General features: G+C 47.6%; 1 protein-coding gene across 1 annotated transcript in view; it reads right to left on the bottom strand.

Annotated features, from left to right (window-relative positions):
• Positions 1 to 16,910, bottom strand: part of LOC141082678 (scavenger receptor cysteine-rich type 1 protein M130-like) — a 337,718-nt gene extending 320,808 nt beyond the window's left edge. The window contains exons 1-2 of the mRNA XM_073566626.1: positions 16,887 to 16,910; positions 16,149 to 16,454 (exon numbers count right to left, since the gene is read on the bottom strand). Of these exons, the coding sequence (XP_073422727.1) occupies positions 16,149 to 16,332 (184 nt within the window). The 5' untranslated portion in view covers positions 16,333 to 16,454; positions 16,887 to 16,910. The remainder of the gene's footprint in view (positions 1 to 16,148; positions 16,455 to 16,886) is intronic.
• Between the last annotated feature and the right edge of the window lie 6,719 nt (positions 16,911 to 23,629).

The following is a 23,629-nucleotide window of genomic DNA, read 5'->3' on the forward strand; positions in this document are numbered from 1 at the left end:
TAAAAGATGATGTTTGTTGAAAAAATACGATATTTTTATTTTCACGCTCGGTCGTTATAAACTTCTGTGAAGCACTGGGGGGTTCAAAGTGCTCACCACACATCTAGATAAGTTCATTAGGGGGTCTAGTTTCCAAAATGGGGTCATTTGTGGGGGGTTTCCACTGTTTAGGTACATTAGGGGCTCTCCCAAAGCAACATGACACCCGCAGACCATGCCATCAAAGTCTGTATTCCAAAACGTCACTACTTCCCTTCCGAGCCCCGACGTGTGCCCATACAGTAGTTTTCTCCCACATATGGGGTGTCAGCGTACTCAGGACAAATTGGACAACAACTTTTGGGGTCCAATTTCTCCTGTTACCCTTGGGAAAATAAAAAAAATGGGGACTAAAAGATGATGTTTGTGGAAAAAATACAATTTTTTTATTTTCACACCCGGGCGTTATAAACTTCTGTGAAGCACTGGGAGGTTCAAAGTGCTCACCACACATCTAGATAAGTTCCCTGGGGGGTCTAGTTTCCAAAATGGTGTCATTTGTGGGGGGTTTCTACTGTTTTGGCACATCAGGGGCTTTCCAGACGCGACATGGTGTCCGATCTCAATTCCAGCCAAAAACGTCAAATGGTGCTGCTTCCCTTCCGAGCTCTGCCATGCGCCCAAATAGTGGTTTACCCCCACATGTGGGGTATCAGCACACTCAGGATAAATTGCACAATATCTTTTAGGGTCCTGTTACTCTTGGAAAAATAAGAATTGAGGGTGAAAAGATCATTTTTGTGGAAAAAAATATGATTTTTTTAATTGTACGGCTGTATGTTATAAACTTCTGTGAAGCCCTTGGGGGTTCAAAGTTCTCACCACACATCTAGATAAGTTCCTTGGGGGGGTCTAGATTCCAAAATGGTGTCATTTGTGGGGGGTTTCCACTGTTTTGGTACATCAGGGGTTTTCCAATCGCGACATGGTGTCCGATCTCAATTCTAGCCCATAACGTCAAATGGCGCTGCTTCCCTTCCGAGCTCTGCTATGCACCCAAATAGTCATTTACACCCACATGTGGGGTATCAGCGTACTCAGGACAAGTTGCACAATAACTTTTAGGGTCCTGTTACCCTTGGAAAAATAAAAATTGGGGGTGGAAAGATCATTTTTGTGGAAAAAATATGATTTTTTAATTGTACCGCTGTACGTTATAAACTTCTGTGAAGCCCTTGTGGGTTCAAAGTTCTCACCACATATCTAGATAAGTTCCTTGGGGGTCTAGTTTCCAAAATGGGGTCACTTGGGGGGTTTCCACTGTTTAGGTACATCAGGGACTCTCCAAACGCGACATGGCGTCCGATCTGAATTCCAGCCAATTTTGCATTGAAAAAGTCAAACGGCACTCCTTCCCTACTGAGGTCTGCCACCATGCGCCGAAACAGTGGTTCCCCCCCACATATCAGGTATCAGCGTACTCAGGACAAATTGCACAATAACTTTTGAAGTCCAATTTCTCCTGTTACCCTTGGTAAAATAAAGAAAATTGAACCTGAAGTATTTTTTTTGTGAAAAAAAGTTAAATGTTCATTTTTTTTTTAAATATTCAAAAAATTCCTGTGACGCACCTAAAGGGTTAATAAACTTCTTGAATGTGGTTTTAAGCACCTTAAGGGGTGCAGTTTTTAGAATGGTGTCACTTTTGGGTATTTTCTATCATATAGACCCCTCAAAGTGGCTTCAAATGTGATGTGGTCCCTAAAAATAAAATGGTGTTGCAAAAATGAGAAATCGCTGGTCAATTTTTAACCCTTATAACTTCCTAAAAAAAAAAATTTTGGTTCCAAAATTGTGCTGATGTAAACATGTGGGAAATGTTATTTATTAAGTTTTTTGTGTGCCGTATTGCTGTGATTTAAGGGCATAAAAATTCAAAGTTGGAAAATTGCGAAATTTTCGCCATATTTCCTTTTTTTTCACAAATAAACGCAAGTTATTTGAATGCAACTTTACCACTAACATGAAGTACAATATGTCATGAGTAGAGTTGAGCGATACCAGCCGATACTTGAAAATATCGGATCGGAATGGATCGGCCGATCTTAAAAAAAAGTATCGGTATCGCCGATTCCGATACCGGGAACCAATGCAAGTCAATGGGGCCAAAATATCGGAATTAAAAAAAACCCTTTCTTTCCTTGTAGGTTAATTCTACATGAAGAAAAACAACTAAGAATAATGTAGAATGTATTGTGGGAGGTGGAGGAGACATTAAAGCCATAGAGGTTTAGCCCAATCAAATGGAATAGCAGGAATTAAACTTTTTTTTTTAAAGATGTTAGGAGTTACAAAGATATTGACTATGTTAGCCTCATTTATATTTTGCCAGACATGTATGTCTTCTTCTTCTACTTCCTTTTTTTACATTCTTCTTCTTCTTCTTCTACTTCCTTTTTTTACATTCTTCTTCTTCTTCTTCTACTTCCTTTTTTTACATTCTTCTTCTTATTCCTTTTTTTACATTCTTCTTCTTCTTCTTCTACTTCCTTTTTTTACATTCTTCTTCTTCTTCTTCTTCTTCTTCTTCTTCTTCTTCTTCTTCTTCTTCTTCTTCTTCTTCTTCTTCTTCTTCTTCCTTTTCTTACATTCTTCATATTCTTCTTATTCAACAATTATTATTCTACATATTCAGCTTCTTCATCTTCTTCCTATTCTTCTTCATCATATTCTTGTTTGTGTCAGGCATTCCTGTAGTTGTTATCTAGAAAAGTTAGAAGTTTACACCTTCCGTTCTGCCTGTCACAAAAGATTTACAACAGGATTTGTCCGCGTTCAGTTTGGCCTGCAGAAGCAGGCCTTTTCCAGGGGCACCACGAGGAGGAACGGACTCACCCCCATACACTGCTTAGTCTTCTTCTGCTTATAAATAAGATAATATCATTTGCTCAGAGTATTAGTCTTATGCTTAATGTTCTTCTGCTTTGTTTTTTTTATGCTTCTTTGTCTTCTCTCTCTTGTTGTTCTGCATCTTGGTGGTTGTCTTCCTGTTCTTTGTCCTCTTGAACCAGCTGACGGTACTGGCACCCGGAGGGGCAGCAGAAGGAACAAGAGCCAATGGCACTACCGAGGACCAGCTGACGGTGCTGGAACCCGGTTACTAAGCAGGAGGTACCTGTGCTACAAAGCACTACCAAGGACCAGCAGACGTTGCCGGAACTCGGATACCGAGATGGAGGCACCTAGGCCAAAGGCTCTGACGAGAACCAGCTGACGGTGCTGGAACCCGGAGGGGTAGCATAAGCTGCAAGAGCAAATGGAAATAGCGAGGACCAGCTGACAGTGCTGGCACCCGGAGGGGCAGCAGAAGGAATAAGAGCCAATGGCACAACCGAGGACCAGCTGACGGTGCTGGAACCCGGTTACTAAGCAGGAGGTACCTGTGCTACAAAGCACTACCAAGGACCAGCAGACGTTGCTGGAACTCGGATACCGAGATGGAGGCACCTAGGCCAAAGGCTCTGATGAGAACCAGCTGACGGTGCTGGAACCCGGAGGGGTATCAGAAGTTACCCCTGAAAAGCAAAGTTGGCATGCCGCAAGCTGGCCGCAGTTACCGAATCACACAGTCCTACAGGGGGTGCTTGTCCTACTGGCACTATGGAACAAACCTTTCTTACCAGAACCCGCAGTCCACATAGGAAGCACCTAAACTGCTGGCACCCTAGCCTCGGCTAACCCAACCGCAACACGACATGGCAACTTGGGGTGGCAAACTGACATTGACACTTCCCGGAAACAGCAGGCAGGGCTGGAACCAAGCTGGGCAGGAGGGAGTACCCGTGCCAAAGTCAGTTATGAGCAGCAACTGGCGATGTTGGAGCCCAGGACAAGCACTTAGCAGGCTGAGGCCTGATGTGCTGTCAATTGGGAGGCAGCAGGACAGATTGCCATCAAAACAGCAGGGGAACAGCTGACGTTACTGAACCCCACAAACACAGGAGCTAGTGTTTTACTCTGTGAAGACGGCACTTCCGAGCAACAACTGGCTGTGTTGAAGCCCAGGGACAAGCACGGAGCAGGCTTAGGCTGCATTGAAGAAATTTTAAGATCGGTTGTAGACTACTAATTTGAACCAAGCTCCACTTAGGCCTGTGGATTCACTGATTTTCGTATTTCCCCTGTCCTCCAACCCCGCCAGTTACAGCTCCGAAGTGGCGTCTGCACAATCCACACTTGTTCCTGTGTTACAGGTGTTCAGTCCGGTCAGTTAATCCCCTGATGTGTGTCCGGCAATGTCGCCTGCTCTGTCCACATTCCGATAATGGGAAATACGAGAGACAGTGGAGCCACAGGCCTAATTGGAGCACGGTTAAAAATCAGTAGTGGTACGACTGTGTAGGCAGCAGGAGACTTTGCCATCCACACAGCAGGGGATCAGCTGACATTACTGAACCCCACTGAGACACGGGAGCAAGTATCTCTTTCCGTGTGGACGGCACTTCCGAACTACAACTGGCTGTGTTGAAGCCCAGGAAATAGGAGGGTGTAGGCAGAGGCCTACTGTATTTTGAATGAGTTTACAGCAGGAGAGACTGCCATCCACACAGCAGGGGATCAGCTGACGTTACTGAACCCCACTGAGACACGGGAGCAAGTATCTCTTTCCGTGTGGACGGCACTTCCGAACTACAACTGGCTGTGTTGAAGCCCAGGAAATAGGAGGGTGTAGGCAGAGGCCTACTGAATTTTGAATGAGGTGACAGCAGGAGAGACTGCCATCCACACAGCAGGGGATCAGCTGACGTTACTGAACCCCACTGAGACACGGGAGCAAGTATCTCTTTCCGTGTGGACGGCACTTCCGAACTACAACTGGCTGTGTTGAAGCCCAGGAAATAGGAGGGTGTAGGCAGAGGCCTACTGTATTTTGAATGAGTTTACAGCAGGAGAGACTGCCATCCACACAGCAGGGGATCAGCTGACGTTACTGAACCACACTGAGACACGGGAGCAAGTATCTCTTTCCGTGTGGACGGCACTTCCGAACTACAACTGGCTGTGTTGAAGCCCAGGAAATAGGAGGGTGTAGGCAGAGGCCTACTGAATTTTGAATGAGGTGACAGCAGGAGAGACTGCCATCCACACAGCAGGGGATCAGCTGACGTTACTGAACCCCACTGAGACACGGGAGCAAGTGTCTCTTTCCGTGTGGACGGCACTTCCGAACTACAACTGGCTGTGTTGAAGCCCAGGAAATAGGAGGGTGTAGGCAGAGGCCTACTGTATTTTGAATGAGTTTACAGCAGGAGAGACTGCCATCCACACAGCAGGGGATCAGCTGACGTTACTGAACCCCACTGAGACACGGGAGCAAGTATCTCTTTCCGTGTGGACGGCACTTCCGAACTACAACTGGCTGTGTTGAAGCCCAGGAAATAGGAGGGTGTAGGCAGAGGCCTACTGAATTTTGAATGAGGTGACAGCAGGAGAGACTGCCATCCACACAGCAGGGGATCAGCTGACGTTACTGAACCCCACTGAGACACGGGAGCAAGTATCTCTTTCCGTGTGGATGGCACTTCCGAACTACAACTGGCTGTGTTGAAGCCCAGGAAATAGGAGGGTGTAGGCAGAGGCCTACTGTATTTTGAATGAGTTTACAGCAGGAGAGACTGCCATCCACACAGCAGGGGATCAGCTGACGTTACTGAACCCCACTGAGACACGGGAGCAAGTATCTCTTTCCGTGTGGACGGCACTTCCGAACTACAACTGGCTGTGTTGAAGCCCAGGAAATAGGAGGGTGTAGGCAGAGGCCTACTGAATTTTGAATGAGGTGACAGCAGGAGAGACTGCCATCCACACAGCAGGGGATCAGCTGACGTTACTGAACCCCACTGAGACACGGGAGCAAGTATCTCTTTCCGTGTGGACGGCACTTCCGAACTACAACTGGCTGTGTTGAAGCCCAGGAAATAGGAGGGTGTAGGCAGAGGCCTACTGAATTTTGAATGAGGTGACAGCAGGAGAGACTGCCATCCACACAGCAGGGGATCAGCTGACGTTACTGAACCCCACTGAGACACGGGAGCAAGTGTCTCTTTCCGTGTGGACGGCACTTCCGAACTACAACTGGCTGTGTTGAAGCCCAGGAAATAGGAGGGTGTAGGCAGAGGCCTACTGTATTTTGAATGAGTTTACAGCAGGAGAGACTGCCATCCACACAGCAGGGGATCAGCTGACGTTACTGAACCCCACTGAGACACGGGAGCAAGTATCTCTTTCCGTGTGGACGGCACTTCCGAACTACAACTGGCTGTGTTGAAGCCCAGGAAATAGGAGGGTGTAGGCAGAGGCCTACTGAATTTTGAATGAGGTGACAGCAGGAGAGACTGCCATCCACACAGCAGGGGATCAGCTGACGTTACTGAACCCCACTGAGACACGGGAGCAAGTATCTCTTTCCGTGTGGACGGCACTTCCGAACTACAACTGGCTGTGTTGAAGCCCAGGAAATAGGAGGGTGTAGGCAGAGGCCTACTGTATTTTGAATGAGTTTACAGCAGGAGAGACTGCCATCCACACAGCAGGGGATCAGCTGACGTTACTGAACCCCACTGAGACACGGGAGCAAGTATCTCTTTCCGTGTGGACGGCACTTCCGAACTACAACTGGCTGTGTTGAAGCCCAGGAAATAGGAGGGTGTAGGCAGAGGCCTACTGAATTTTGAATGAGGTGACAGCAGGAGAGACTGCCATCCACACAGCAGGGGATCAGCTGACGTTACTGAACCCCACTGAGACACGGGAGCAAGTATCTCTTTCCGTGTGGACGGCACTTCCGAACTACAACTGGCTGTGTTGAAGCCCAGGAAATAGGAGGGTGTAGGCAGAGGCCTACTGAATTTTGAATGAGGTGACAGCAGGAGAGACTGCCATCCACACAGCAGGGGATCAGCTGACGTTACTGAACCACACTGAGACACGGGAGCAAGTGTCTCTTTCCGTGTGGACGGCACTTCCGAACTACAACTGGCTGTGTTGAAGCCCAGGAAATAGGAGGGTGTAGGCAGAGGCCTACTGTATTTTGAATGAGTTTACAGCAGGAGAGACTGCCATCCACACAGCAGGGGATCAGCTGACGTTACTGAACCCCACTGAGACACGGGAGCAAGTATCTCTTTCCGTGTGGACGGCACTTCCGAACTACAACTGGCTGTGTTGAAGCCCAGGAAATAGGAGGGTGTAGGCAGAGGCCTACTGTATTTTGAATGAGTTTACAGCAGGAGAGACTGCCATCCACACAGCAGGGGATCAGCTGACGTTACTGAACCCCACTGAGACACGGGAGCAAGTGTCTCTTTCCGTGTGGATGGCACTTCCGAACTACAACTGGCTGTGTTGAAGCCCAGGAAATAGGAGGGTGTAGGCAGAGGCCTACTGTCTTTGTAATGCGGAGACAGCAGGAGAGACTGCCATCTCCACAGCAGGGGAACAGCTGGCAGTGCTGAACCCCACTAACACTTGAACGAATGTGTTTGGCTCTGTGGAGACGACACTTCTGAACACCAACTGACGCTGTTGGAGCCCAGGATTAGGCGAGGAGCAGGCTGGGGCCTACTGGATTTTGGCAGGTGAATGCAGCAGGAGACTTGCCATCTCCACAGCAGGGGAACAGCTGGCAGTGCTGAACCCCACTAACACTTGAACGAATGTGTTTGGTTCTGTGGAGACGACACTTCTGAACACCAACTGACGCTGTTGGAGCCCAGGATTAGGCGAGGAGCAGGCTGGGGCCTACTGGATTTTGGCAGGTGAAGGCAGCAGGAGACTTGCCATCTCCACAGCAGGGGAACAGCTGGCAGTGCTGAACCCCACTAACACTTGAACGAACGTGTTTGGTTCTGTGGAGACGACACTTCTGAACACCAACTGACGCTGTTGGAGCCCAGGATTAGGCGAGGAGCAGGCTGGGGCCTACTGGATTTTGGCAGGTGAATGCAGCAGGAGACTTGCCATCTCCACAGCAGGGGAACAGCTGGCAGTGCTGAACCCCACTAACACTTGAACGAATGTGTTTGGTTCTGTGGAGACGACACTTCTGAACACCAACTGACGCTGTTGGAGCCCAGGATTAGGCGAGGAGCAGGCTGGGGCCTACTGGATTTTGGCAGGTGAAGGCAGCAGGAGACTTGCCATCTCCACAGCAGGGGAACAGCTGGCAGTGCTGAACCCCACTAACACTTGAACGAACGTGTTTGGTTCTGTGGAGACGACACTTCTGAACACCAACTGACGCTGTTGGAGCCCAGGATTAGGCGAGGAGCAGGCTGGGGCCTACTGGATTTTGGCAGGTGAATGCAGTAGGAGACTTGCCATCTCCACAGCAGGGGAACAGCTGGCAGTGCTGAACCCCACTAACACTTGAACGAATGTGTTTGGTTCTGTGGAGACGACACTTCTGAACACCAACTGACGCTGTTGGAGCCCAGGATTAGGCGAGGAGCAGGCTGGGGCCTACTGGATTTTGGCAGGTGAATGCAGCAGGAGACTTGCCATCTCCACAGCAGGGGAACAGCTGGCAGTGCTGAACCCCACTAACACTTGAACGAACGTGTTTGGTTCTGTGGAGACGACACTTCTGAACACCAACTGACGCTGTTGGAGCCCAGGATTAGGCGAGGAGCAGGCTGGGGCCTACTGGATTTTGGCAGGTGAAGGCAGCAGGAGACTTGCCATCTCCACAGCAGGGGAACAGCTGGCAGTGCTGAACCCCACTAACACTTGAACGAACGTGTTTGGTTCTGTGGAGACGACACTTCTGAACACCAACTGACGCTGTTGGAGCCCAGGATTAGGCGAGGAGCAGGCTGGGGCCTACTGGATTTTGGCAGGTGAATGCAGCAGGAGACTTGCCATCTCCACAGCAGGGGAACAGCTGGCAGTGCTGAACCCCACTAACACTTGAACGAATGTGTTTGGTTCTGTGGAGACGACACTTCTGAACACCAACTGACGCTGTTGGAGCCCAGGATTAGGCGAGGAGCAGGCTGGGGCCTACTGGATTTTGGCAGGTGAAGGCAGCAGGAGACTTGCCATCTCCACAGCAGGGGAACAGCTGGCAGTGCTGAACCCCACTAACACTTGAACGAACGTGTTTGGTTCTGTGGAGACGACACTTCTGAACACCAACTGACGCTGTTGGAGCCCAGGATTAGGCGAGGAGCAGGCTGGGGCCTACTGGATTTTGGCAGGTGAATGCAGCAGGAGACTTGCCATCTCCACAGCAGGGGAACAGCTGGCAGTGCTGAACCCCACTAACACTTGAACGAATGTGTTTGGTTCTGTGGAGACGACACTTCTGAACACCAACTGACGCTGTTGGAGCCCAGGATTAGGCGAGGAGCAGGCTGGGGCCTACTGGATTTTGGCAGGTGAAGGCAGCAGGAGACTTGCCATCTCCACAGCAGGGGAACAGCTGGCAGTGCTGAACCCCACTAACACTTGAACGAATGTGTTTGGTTCTGTGGAGACGACACTTCTGAACACCAACTGACGCTGTTGGAGCCCAGGATTAGGCGAGGAGCAGGCTGGGGCCTACTGGATTTTGGCAGGTGAAGGCAGCAGGAGACTTGCCATCTCCACAGCAGGGGAACAGCTGGCAGTGCTGAACCCCACTAACACTTGAACGAATGTGTTTGGTTCTGTGGAGACGACACTTCTGAACACCAACTGACGCTGTTGGAGCCCAGGATTAGGCGAGGAGCAGGCTGGGGCCTACTGGATTTTGGCAGGTGAATGCAGCAGGAGACTTGCCATCTCCACAGCAGGGGAACAGCTGGCAGTGCTGAACCCCACTAACACTTGAACGAACGTGTTTGGTTCTGTGGAGACGACACTTCTGAACACCAACTGACGCTGTTGGAGCCCAGGATTAGGCGAGGAGCAGGCTGGGGCCTACTGGATTTTGGCAGGTGAAGGCAGCAGGAGACTTGCCATCTCCACAGCAGGGGAACAGCTGGCAGTGCTGAACCCCACTAACACTTGAACGAACGTGTTTGGCTCTGTGGAGACGACACTTCTGAACACCAACTGACGCTGTTGGTGCCCAGGATTACGCATGCCGCATGCAGAGGCCAATGGGCAGCGGTTTTTATGGAGGTTGTGGACTACTACTGATTCTAACCATGCTCCACTTAGGCCTCTGGCTCCACTGTCTCTACTATTTACCCTGGCCTCCAACCCCGCCAGCTACATCTCTGAAGTGGCGTCAGCACAATCTACACTTGTTCCTGTGTTACTGGTGCTCAGTCCCATCAGTTGATCCCCTGATGTTTGTCCGGCAAGTTCGCCAGCTCTGTCCTCATTCCCACTACTGGTTATGGGAATGTGGACAGAGCAGGAGACCTTGCCGGACACACATCAGGGGATAAACTGATGGGACTGAGCCACAGGAACACAGGAACAAGTGTAGATTGTGCTGACGCCACTTCAGAGATGTAGATGGCGGGGTTGGAGGTCAGGGGAAATAGTAGAGACAGTGGAGCCAGAGACCTAAGTTGGGCACGGTTAAAAATCAGTAGTGGTTTGAATGTTGATGGAGCTGGTGACTCTGCCGTCCACACAGCAGGGGATCAGCTGGCATTACTGAACCCCAGTAACACAGGAGCTAGTGTGTTTCTCTGTGCAGACGACACATCTGAGCGACAACTGGCTGTGTTGAAGCACAGGGATTATAGTTCAGGTGGTAGAAAAATGAACACACCAGCAGACCTGGATACAGTTGCCAACCACTAATTTAGTCTGTAAGAGGAATGGCAAAGTCTTTGGAGATCCAGGCCTTGTTCATTTTCAGAAAAGTCAGCCGGTCAACATTATCGGAAGATAGTCGCGTGCGACGGTCTGTTAGTACACCACCTGCGGCACTAAAGACACGTTCCGATAATACACTGGCAGCAGGGCAAGCCAGCACCTCCAATGCATACTGGCTAAGCTCTGGCCATGTATCCAGCTTAGAGACCCAAAACTTGAAGGGGGAAGAGCCATCTGGGAGTACAGCGACAGGGCAAGACATGTAGTCTGACACCATCTGACGGAAGCGTTGCCTCCTGCTGACTCGAGGCGTCGCTGATGGTGTAGACAATTGTGGTGGACACACAAAACTTTGCCACATTTGGGCCATAGTGGTCTTGCCTTGTGCTGCGGCACTGCCTCTGCTCCCTCTTTGTGCAGAGTTTCCTCCACTGCCTCGACGCACAGAGCTGCTTTGTAAAGCACTTGCAACAATGCTGTCGGGTGGAATGGAAAACATTATGGACTGCACCAGTGACTCTTCGTACTCCCGCATTTTACGCTCCCGGTTCAACGTTGGTATGAGCCTTTGTACGCTGTCCCGGTAGCGAGGATCTAGGAGGGTGTACACCCAATAATCAGCCGAGACGAGAATGTGGGCGATGCGGCGGTCGTTTCTCAGGCACTGCAGCATGAAATCAACCATGTGCTGCAGACTCCCAACTGCCAAAGAACCGCTGTCCCCTGTTTGAGGCGTGACCTCGACCTGCTCTGCATCACCCCACCCTCGCTGTACATACTGAGTAGAGGTTTGTGTACCTCCCTCCTCTGGAGAGATGTCTTCCTCCTCCATCGACTCCTCCTCATCCTCCTCACAAAGTGTCCCCTGCCTAGGCCTTTGTGAGGAAACACGTAGCGCAGACTGTCCAGAAGCAGATGGCATTTGGGACTCCTCATCCTCCACCTCTTCTGAAACCTCATCCCTTAGTGCTTGCAGTGTTTGTTGAAGCAGGCAGATAAGGGGGACAGTCATGCTGACTAGTGCATCATCTGCACTCGCCATCCGCGTGGATTCATCGAAGGCACGCAAAACGAGGCAGATGTCCTTCATAGAGGCCCACTCAATGGTGCTGAAGTGTGAACGGCGCACAGTGCGACTTGTTTGCGCCTGATGCAGCTGGTACTCCATGACTGCTGCCTGCTGCTCACACAACCGCTCCAACATATGTAACGTTGAATTCCACCGGGTGGGTAGGTCACATATGATGCGATGTTCTGGAAGGCCAAATCGTCGCTGCAGAGCAGCGAGGCGCGATCTTGCCGTGCTGGAACGTCGCAAGTGAGCGCACTCTATGCGGACCTTGTGCAACAGTGCATCAAGATCCGGATAGTCCCTCAGAAAGCTCTGCACGACCAAGTTAAGAACATGTGCCAGACATGGGATGTGTGTGAGGTTGCCTAGGCCAAGAGCTGCCACCAGATTTCGGCCATTGTCACACACTACCAAGCCCGGCTGGAGATTCGCTGGCCCAAACCACACATCGCTCTCCAGCTTGATAGCATTCCAGAGCTCCTGCGCTGTGTGGCTTCGATTCCCCAAAGAAATTAATTTGAGTACAGCCTGTTGACGTTTGGCCACGGCTGTGCTCATATCGGTCGTAACAGGCTCCTGCTCTGCTGTTTCTGAGGAACTTGAGTAGGAGGAGGAGTCTATGTGTACAGACTGGAGTCCTGCAATCCGTGGCGTTGGAAGAACACGTACAGCGCCACTCTCCAGATCCGTACCCGGCTCCACAACATTGACCCAGTGGGCAGTGAGGGAAAGGTATCGTCCCTGTCCATGGTTACTGGTCCACGCATCGGTGGTCAGGTGGACCTTGCTACTAACGGCGTTTAGTAGCGCATGTTTTATTTTGCCCTCAACATGTTTCTGCAGGGCAGGGACGGCTCGCCTGCTGAAATAAAAGCGGCTGGGCACGTTGTATTGGGGGACTGCCAATGCCATTAAGTCCCGGAAGGTGTCAGTGTCCACCAGCCTGAATGACAGCATTTCAACTGCCAGAAGTTTGGCAATGCCAGCATTCAGAGACTGTGCTCGGGGATGGTTTGCCGAGTAAGGGCGCCTTTTATCCCATGCCTGTGCTACCGATGGCTGTGATGGATGGGAACGTGCTGTTATGGGTGGAATCTGACAGGGTCTCCGGACAACAGTGGCAGAGGTTCTTCCTTGGCGATCCTGTGAGGAAGCCGAACCAGCAGTGTGTGAGCTGGAGGAAGAGGGCCCAACACGAACTGAAGAGGTGGTAGGTGGTGCTGTACGTTGGCCTACGTCTTGAGGGTGTCTCTGCAACTCCAACTCGTGCTTGGTGCGCACATGTTTCCACATATTTGTGGTATTGAGGTTGCTGACATTTCTCCCTCTTTTGACTCTCTGATGACACAGCTTGCATTTGACAAAGCAAATGTCATCTGCAACTGTGTCAAAAAAGGACCACGCACTGCAACTCTTGTGAGCGCCCGGTTTGCCTTTGGAAGGAGGAATGCTCCTAACGGGTGCCGAAGTGGAGGGTACAGGCAACCAAGTCTTCCCCCTCCCTCTGCCTCCTGTTTTGGCCGGTAGGGGAATCTCTTCCTCCGAGCTGCTCCCACCACCTTCCTGTTGCTCACGCCATGATGGGTCAAGGACCTCATCATCTTCCCTCCCCTCTTCAAACAGCTGCTTCTCCGGGGTTGTCTCGCCAGCACCGTACGCACCAGAAAGTGGCAACTGAGTCTCGTCATCATCTGATGCGTACTGAGGTGTGCTGACCATAGGCACTGGCCCACTCGCCTCTTCAGATTCAGAGGGACAAAGAAGTTGCGCATCACTGCATACTCCCTCTTCTTCACATTCAGGAATGCTGCTTGGCTGGCCCCCTCTTTCCAAGCCAACAGATTCCGAGAACAGAAGTAGAGATTGTGATGGCTCCTGTCCATGTCTCTCTGACTGCCTGGGCACTTTGGCAGGTGGTGAAGAGACAGATGGTTGCTCTTCGGTGCTCTGACCCTGAGAGGATGCGGAAGTAATTGAAGTCGATGCGTTAGCTGCCATCCATCCGACAACGGCTTCAATTTGTTCCTCCCGCAGCAGTGGGGTACGTTGAGGTCCTACAAAGCTGCGCATAAAGGACTGTTGCCTGCTAAAACTGGGGGATGCTGATCCACTGGTGCCCGCAGCAGGCCCAGAATCCCCACGTCCTCTACCTGTAGAATCCCCACGTCCTCTCCCTGCAGAATCCCCACGTCCTCTCCCTGCTGAAACTCCACGCCCACGCCCACGCCCCCGCGCCTTACTCCCTGCCTTCTTCATCTTGCAAGACTGCTTAAGATAGGCAAAAAAGGACAAAGGGGGGCCTTAGTGTGCTTATTCCTGAACAGCTGGTTACAGGTACAAGAAACACTAATTTTATGAAGTGTGTGTGTGTGGACTAGACTTTAATAGGAGCTGATGTGGCCTACACAAGTTCAAAATGTAGTGTTTGGTGAACTTTTTATGTGGTTTCTTTGTTTGAAACAAACTCAAAGTATGAGAACAAAGAATTGAAACTGATAGTATCACCAACTTTTTGGAGCTATTACAATGCAGGCAGGTAACCTACAATGCAAAAGATGAGGCTCCAAAAAAATTGGGTAATACTAATCTGGCTGCGCCGGCAGGGCACAAGCCAGAAAAAAAGGCTCCTCTATCTACTCCTATATAGTGTTTGCAACCAACCAATGTTGATGGATACGGATGGATGCACACTAATAGGAGAAGAAAAAATGAGCTGCACTCAGAGACAAATATGTGTGAGGCAGTGACGCACGTTGAGCGTCCTACAACCAGACGTAGCTGCAGGACACTCTACTCAGCGTGAGCTGCACTCACACACAGTCAGAGACCTCTCAGACAGCCGTCAACAGTGCAGCTAAGTGGGCACTGGCACTGACAGGCTGCAGAAAGGCTCCGCTGTGTACTCCTATATAGTGTTTGCAACCACCGTAGATGGAGACGGATGGATGCACACTAATAGAAGAAAAAATGAGCTGCACTCAAATAAAAATATGTGTGAGGCAGTGACGCACGCTGAGCGTCCTACAGCCAGACGTAGCTGCAGGACACACTACTCAGCGTGAGCTGCACTCACACACAGTCAGAGACCTCTCAGACAGCCGTGAACAGTGCAGCAAAGTGGACACTAGCACTGAAAGGCTGCAGAAAGGCTCCGCTGTCTACTACTAGTGTTTGCAACCAACGTATATGGATACGGATGGAAGCACACTAGATTGAAATTATTTAAAAAATGCAGCTCAAAAAATAAAAGATGTATGAGGCAGCAGTGATCACACTGGGTGGCCTACAGCCTGACGTGGCTGCAGGACCCACTCCACAGCGTGAGCTGCACTCACACAGCCCTTGCAGACAGCTGTGAAAACAGCGCTGCTAGGGAAAAGCAAGCTACAGTGGTGGTTTATGTAGCCTGGATAAAGCACAATATTGTTTTTAGAATCGCTATTTCTAACTGTCCCTCACAGTCTTCTACAGCAGCCTGTCCCTAACTGAATTCACAGCAGAGTGACCAGAAATGGCGGCTGCGGTGGCTTTTATAGTGCATCATGACATCATTTCGGCAGCCAATCACAGCCATGCCAATAGTTAACATGCCTACATGCCTAACAGGATGTGCCCACACTTCGGAGGATTCCCATTGGCTTAATCAAAGCAAGCAGGCTCATAGCATGATGGGAACTTCCTATTCCGATTCCGATCCCGGAATCCGATATGAAAAAAGTATCGGAATTAAGTATCGGAATTCCGATACCGCTGATATCGGCCGATACCCGATACTTGCGGTATCGGAATGCTCAACACTAGTCATGAGAAAACAGTGTCAGAATCACCGGGATCCATGGAAGCGTTTCAGAGTTATGACCTCATAAAGGGACAGTGGTCAGAATTGTAAAAATTGGCCCGGGAGTTAACGTGCAAACCACCCTTGGTAGTGAAGGGGTTAAACTAGGCTCTCTTAGGTGACTGTGCAGACACAGCTCATAAACACCAGGATGCACTGGTTTGTCGATTGTCTGAAAGGGGTGAACATCCTGTGGTGCACACCAAGTTTTGATTACCTTTTTTTCCTTTTTTAAAATTTGGCAAACTATTTTTTGCTTGTTTTCAATATTTTGATTTTTGTATAATGTTAACTTCCATAATTTTTTCTAAGGATGGTAGCTCCCATACAACCATGGAAATAAAAACTTTTGTAGAAAATATATTAAAATCAACTCAAACCTTAAATATAATTTATCCAGTAATAAAAATATTTTGCTGAATATACAACACCGGCCTTAAATACCTTTGCATTGAATTGCAGGAGGGTTTTCTTTAGTGCAGTTTTTCATTTCAGGTATTTTTGTACAGTCCAATAATCTGGACTCATCACCTACACAGTGAATTTTCTCTGTCCATATAGGTCCAGGTCGTCTTGTATAGGTCACTAGTGATGGCACTGCTTCTCCACATTGAAGTTCTCTGCACATGACATTGGCTGCTTTGAAGTCTCCATCAATCTCACAAACCGATCCCCAAGTATCACCATGCTGAGCTTCTAACTGACCTGAGCAATCATTATGTCCATCCACTAACCTGTATTCCCTGGGATCTGGGAAAGAAAAATAACCGGTTATGAATGGTAAGACTTGACAGTGAATCATACAGAGCTGGTGTAACAAATAGGGAAAAAAAAATGTATAGGTAGACTGGGGAAAGAGCAACATTTTGCTATAATAAAAATGCTCGTAAAAGCAGGAAATTTTACAAAATCTACAAGCCGCAAAAATTTCAAACTGAAATTGACCTGAAATGTAGATTTTAACTTTGTTGTAATTTTATGCTGCTCATTCAACCCTTTGCAATGTTTAAGGGGGAAATCTGCTGCAACAAAATTTACACAGAATTCTCATAAATCACCGATTGTGCCTTGGATTTAGGATGTACACACACCATCTTTTAGACAACAACATATCTGCAGAGTTTTCCTAGGCAAAGCAGCTTCTAGAAAACATTGGAAATCGCTTTTTTGGAGTGACTTTACCAGCTGTTTTGCCAATGTTCTTAATGTGGCACTGTTGACGGCATCTAATGACCTATGCTTTAATTTATAAAGTGTGTGGTTTCCACTAATGAACTTGTCATAACCGCTTCAGGCCCCAATCAAATTGTGTCTAATTGGTTTCTTGTTTTTGCAAGATTGGGGAGGTTCCACCCCTTCCTTATGGGCCATGCACACAAAAGCCGTCTTCCACAGCGTGTCCACAGCGGACCTTACTTGCCTGAATCCTGCTCATACAGGTACTATACACATCATCAGGTTTTTATATACATCAGTTAGGGACTGCTCTGATGGGTATACCTTGATGTTTGGTAGAGCGGCTTAAAATAAATTTTTTGCAAAAAACGTATCAACCAAATACCCTGCTTTGTTATCATCTTTTTATCAGAACTTGCCATTTACTGTTACTTTTTGACAACAGAGTATTTTTATACATTTGTTTTACTGTGTTTTTCTGTGTCCCATTCAAAATAAAACATTAAAAAAAATTCACGTAATGGAGAAACAAATGGGTTAATTCTTAAGCTTTACCAGTGGTTATTTGCACACAGCCCAATCAAATGAGCACCATTATGCTAGTCTTTTAACACTGTTACCCAGATACAAACCTATTTTGCACTTTGTTTCTTTCCAGCCCTTCTTTTCTTTGGGAAAAAAAATACACATATTTGGTATTGCTGAGTTCAGAAAAGCCCAATCTATTAAAATATTAGTGTTGAGCGATACTTTCCGATATTGGGAAATATCGGATCAGATTGGATCGGACCGATACCTGAAAAGTATCGGGTATCGCCGATTCTGATACCGGAAACCCCATACAAGTTAATGGGACAGAAATATCGGAATTCAAAAAAACCCTTTCTTTGCTTGCACATCCAGTTCGGGAGGGGGGAAAAGTGTGGGCGGTGCATTGGCGGGCACTGTGCGTGTCTGTGTGTGCAGGCAGGGTCTGTACGGGCCTCTCGGGGGTCTGTGCGGGCCTGCCGGGGCTCTGTGCGGGCTGCCGGGGCTCTGTGCGGGCCTGCCGGGGGTCTGTATGGGCCTGCCAGGGGTCTGTGCGGGCTGCCGGGGCTCTGTGCGGGCCTGCCGGGGGTCTGTACGGGCCTGCCAGGGGTCTGTGCGGGCTGCCGGGGGTCTGTGCGGGCCTGCTGGGGGTCTGTGCGGGCTGCCGGGGCGTCTGTGCGGGCCTGCCGGGGTTCTGTGCGGACTGCCAGGGGTCTGTGCGGGCTGCCGGGGCCCGTACAGACCCCCGGCAGGCCCACACAGAGCCCCGGCAGGCCCGCACAGACCGCGCATCATTATGCACATAGACCGCACATCATGATGACATCATTTCAGCAGCCAATCACAGCCACAACACTGGCTCATTGCATTATGTGAACTTCCGATTCCGGTATCCGATATTGCAAAAATGTCGGTACTCGGTATCAGAATTCCGATACAGCGAATATCGGCCGATACCCGATATTTGCAGTATCGGAATGCTCAACACTATAAAATATACAAAGAATTCATCCTATCGGTAAATGATGTAATGAGAAAAAAATCAAAAGACCAGAAAAACTTTTTTGGTCGCCACAACATTGCATTAAAATGCAATGACACATGATCCAAATATCGAATCTATTCAAAGATAGTATCAACAAAAACATCAGCTCGGCATGCTATAAATAATCCCTCAATCCTTCTATGCCTTGGAGGTGCTGGCCTGCCCTGATGCTAGTGTGATGTCAGAGCGTGTTTTCAGTGCCGCTGGGGCAATCATCACAGATACACACACACGGTTGACAACAGAGAATGCAGACAGGCTGAATCTGATAAAATTTAACAAGGACTGGATTTCGCAACAGTATTTAAGCCCTCCATATGACAACCTAAAGTCACCCAACACATTTTTTTTTTTTAAATTAGTGATCATATCCATCCCTTACCATACAAGCCCCTTTTCTTCTTCTTACACGTTTTCAAAAACTGCTTCTGACACATGTACCTCATGGTCAATAAGCTCAAAACAATGTTACGTTAATTAATATTTCCCATCAGAGGCACTTGTAATTAAAGTGAGACCCTTCTTCCTTCATCAACCATGATATCATGGCCAATGGGCTAATTTTTGGAGACACTATAGTTATAGGTGGACACTGGGCACTGCAACTACTATGCTAGTAGTCCTAGCTTCAAAATAATTGTTTGGTCCTTCAGACCTGCCATGCTTCCTTTATCAGCGATGATACAGCCCCTAGGGCTAATGTTTTAACCCCTTTCTGCCATTAGACATACTATCCCGTCCATGTGTCCTGGGACTTAATTTCCAAGGACGGGATAGTACGTCTAATGCGATCAGCGGCGCCCACCTGGTGAGCGCCGCTGATCGCGGCCTGGTGTCAGCTGATTATCACAGCTGACACCCGGCACAATGTGTCAGGGGCAGTCACGGACTGCCCCCGACACATTAACCCCTTGTACACCGCGATCAAACACGATCGCGGTGTACCGGGGGTTAAAGGGAAGCATCGGCAGGGAGGGGGCTCCCTCCGTGCTTCCCTGAGCCCCCCACGGGAGCGCAATGTGCAACGCTGCTGCGAGGGACTCCTTCCCTACAGGCCCCTGGATCCAAGATGGCGACGGGGGCCTGTAGGGAGCTGACTTCATCACTGCCTGCAAAGCGCAGGCATGAGGAAGTCTGCAGCAGTGCCTGTGACAGATTGCTGATCTGTCACAGTGATCTGTGATGTGACAGATCAGCGATCTGTCACAGGATAGTGATGTCCCACCTGGGACTATGTAATAAAGTAAAAAAAAAAAAAAAAAGTGTAAAAATAATTTAAAAAAAATCGCTAAATAAATTTGTAAAAAAAAAAAAAAATATTCCCCAATAAATTCATTTTTTGAAAATAAAAAAACAAACAATAAAAGTACACATATTTGGCATCGCCGCGTCTGAAGTGACCCGCCCTATAAAACTGTCCCATTAGTTAACCCCTTTAGCGAACCCCTTAAAAAATAAAAATAAAAAACGAAGCAAAAAATAATGATTTATTATCATACCACCGAACAAAAAGTGCAATAACGCGCGATCAAAAAGACGCATATAAACATCCATGGTACCGCTGAAAACGTCATCTTGTCCGCAAAAAACGAGCTGCAATACAGCATCATCTGCAAAAAAGTAAAAAAGTTATAGCTCACAGAATAAAGCGATACAAAAATAATTATTTTTTATATAAAATTGTTTTCATTGCAAAAAAACGACAAAACATAAAAAAAGACCTAAATGAAGCATTGCTGTAACCGTACCGACCTGAAGAATAAAACCGCTTTATCAATTTTACCACACGCGGAACGGTGTAAGCGCACCCCCCCAAAAGAAATTCATGAAACGCTGGTTTTTGTTCATTCTGCGTCCCAAAAATCGGAATAAAAAGCGATCAAAAAAAGTCACATGCCCGAAAATGGTACCAATAAAAATGTCAACTCGTCCTGCAAAAAATAAGACCTCACATGACTCGGTGGGTCAAAATACGGAAAAATTATAGCTCTCAATATGTGGTGATGCAAAAACTATTTTTACAGTAAAAAGTGTCTTTTAGCGTGCGACAGCTGCCAAACACAAAAACCGGAATAAATAGTAAATCAAACCCCCTTTTATCACCTCCTTAGTTAGGGAAAAATAATAAAACTAAAAGAAAATGTATTTATTTCCATTTTCCCGTTAGGGTTAGGGCTAGGGCTAAGGTTAGGGCTAGGGTTTGGGCTAGGGTTAGGGTTAGGGGTGTGTTGGGGTTAGGGTTGGAGTTATAATTGGGGGGTTTCCACTGTTTGGGCACATCAGGTGCTCTCCAAATTCAACATGGCGTCTGATCTCAATTCCAGCCAATTCTGCGTTGAAAAAGTCAAATGGTGCTCCTTCTCTTCCAAGCTCTGCCATGTGCCCAAACAGTGTTTTACCCCCACATATAGGGTATCAGCATACTCAGGACAAATTGCAAAACAACTTTTGGGGTCCAATTTTTCCTGTTACCAAAAGATTGGGGGCAAAAAATATCATTTTTGTGGAAAAAAATGATTTTTTTTATTTTCATGCCCAGGCGTTATAAACTTCTGTGAAGCACTTGGGGGTTCAAAGTGCTCACCACACATCTCAATAAGTTCCGTGGGGGGTCTAGTTTCCACAATGGGGTCACTTGTGGGGAGTTTCAATAGTTTAGGTACATCAGGGGCTCTCCAAACGCACATGACACCCGCAGACCAATCCATCAAAGTCTGCATTCCAAAACATCACTACTTCCCTTCCGAGCCCCAACGTGTGCCCATACAGTAGTTTTCTCCCACATATCAAGTATCACCGTACTCAGGAAAAATTGGACAACAACTTTTGGGGTCCAATTTCTCCTGTTACCCTTGGGAAAATAAAAAAATTGGAGACTAATTGATCATGTTTGTGGAAAAAATACGATTTTTTTATTTTCATGCCTGGGAATTATAAACTTCTGTGAAGCCCTTGGGGGTTCAAAGTGCTCACCATACATCTAGATAAGTTCCTTAGGGGGTCTAGTTTCCAAAATGGGGTCATTTGTGGGGGGTTTCCACTGTTTAGGTACATTAGGGGCTCTCCAAAAGCAACATGACACCTGCAGACCATTCCATCAAAGTCTGCATTCCAAAACATCATTACTTCCCTTCCGAGCCCCGACGCGTGCCCATACAGTAGTTTTCTCCCACATATGAGGTATCAGCGTACTCAGAAGAAATTGGACAACAACTTTTGGGGTCCAATTTCTCCTTGTACCCTTGGGAAAATGAAAAAATTGGTGACTAAAAGATCATGTTTGTGGAAAAAATACGATTTTTTTATTTTCACACCCGGGCGTTATAAACTTCTGTGAAGCACTGGGGGGGCTCAAAGTGCTCACCACACATCTAGATAAGTTCCTTGGGGGGTCTAGTTTCCAAAATGGTGTCATTTGTGGGGGGTTTCTACTGTTTTGGTACATCAGGGGCTTTCCAAACGCGACATGGTGTCCGATCTCAATTCCAGCCAAAAACGTCAAATGGCGCTGATTCCCTTCCGAGCTCTGCCATGCACCCAAATAGTGGTTTACCCCCACATGTGGGGTATCAGCGCACTCAGGACAAATTGCACAATATCTTTTAGGGTCCTGTTGCCCTTGGAAAAATAAGAATTGAGGGTGAAAAGATCATTTTTGTGGAAAAAATATGATTTTTTAATTGTACGGCTGTATGTTATAAACTTCTGTGAAGCCCTTGGGGGTTCAAATTTCTCACCACACATCTAAATAAGTTCCTTGGTGGTTCTAGTTTCCAAAATGGTGTCATTTTTGGGGGGTTTCTACTGTTTTGGTACATCAGGGGCTTTCCAAACGCGACATGGTGTCCGATCTCAATTCCAGCCAAAAACGTCAAATGGTGCTGCTTCCATTCCGAGCTCTGCCATGCGCCCAAATAGTGGTTTACCCCCACATGTGGGGTATCAGCGTACTCAGGACAAATTGCTCGATAACTTTTAGGGTCCTGTTACCCTTGGAAAAATAAAAATTGGGGGTGAAAAGATCATTTTTGTGGAAAAAATATGATTTTTTAATTGTACCGCTGTACGTTATAAACTTCTGTGAAGCCCTTGTGGGTTCAAAGTTCTCACCACATATCTAGATAAGTTCCTTGGGGGGTCTAGTTTCCAAAATGGGGTCACTTGGGGGGGTTTCCACTGTTTAGGTACATCAGGGGCTCTCCAAACGCGACATGGCGTCCGATCTGAATTCCAGCCAATTTTGCATTGAAAAAGTCAAACGGCGCTGCTTCCCTGCTGAGGTCTGCCATGCGCCGAAACAGTGGTTCCCCCCCTCATATCAGGTATCAGCGTACTCAGGACAAATTGCACAATAACTTTTGCAGTCCAATTTCTCCTGTTACCCTTGGTAAAATAAAAAAAATTGAACCTGAAGTATTTTTTTAGTGAAAAAAAGTTAAATGTTCATTTTTTTTAAATATTCAAAAAATTCCTGTGACGCACCTAAAGGGTTAATAAACTTCTTGAATGTGGTTTTGAGCACGTTAAGGGGTGCAGTTTTTAGAATGGTGTCACTTTTGGGTATTTTCTATCATATAGACCCCTCAAAGTGGCTTCAAATGTGATGCGGTCCGTAAAAATAAAATGGTGTTGCAAAAATGAGAAATCGCTGGTCAATTTTTAACCCTTATAACTTCCTAACAAAAAAAAAATTTTGGTTCCAAAATTGTGCTGATGTAAAGTAAATATGTGGGAAATGTTATTTGTTAAGTTTTTTGTGTGCCATATGTCTGTGATTTAAGGGCATAAAAATTCAAGGTTGGAAAATTGCGAAATTTTCAAAATTTTCTCCAAATTTCCGTTTTTTCACAAATAAACGCGTTATTTGAATGAAATTTTACCACTATCATGAAGTACAATATGTCACAAGAAAACAGTGTCAGAATAACCGGGATCCAAGGAAGCGTTTCAGAGTTATTACCTCATAAAGGGACAGTGGTCAGAATTGTAAAAATTGGCCTGGTCATTAACGTGCAAACCACCCTTGGGGCTTAAGGGGTTAAAGACACTATATCTATGCCTACACATTGGGCAGTGCCACAACAAGGACAGTAGTATAAGTATAATTGTGAATCCCTTGTGTTGATGATGATGATGATGATGGGTGGCTTCTTCCTTCGTTAACCATAACACACAC

This window comes from Dendrobates tinctorius, unplaced genomic scaffold, assembly GCF_039654945.1.
Source record: "Dendrobates tinctorius isolate UK_male_01 unplaced genomic scaffold, ASM3965494v1 ptg000019l, whole genome shotgun sequence".
Lineage (NCBI taxonomy): Eukaryota > Metazoa > Chordata > Amphibia > Anura > Dendrobatidae > Dendrobates > Dendrobates tinctorius.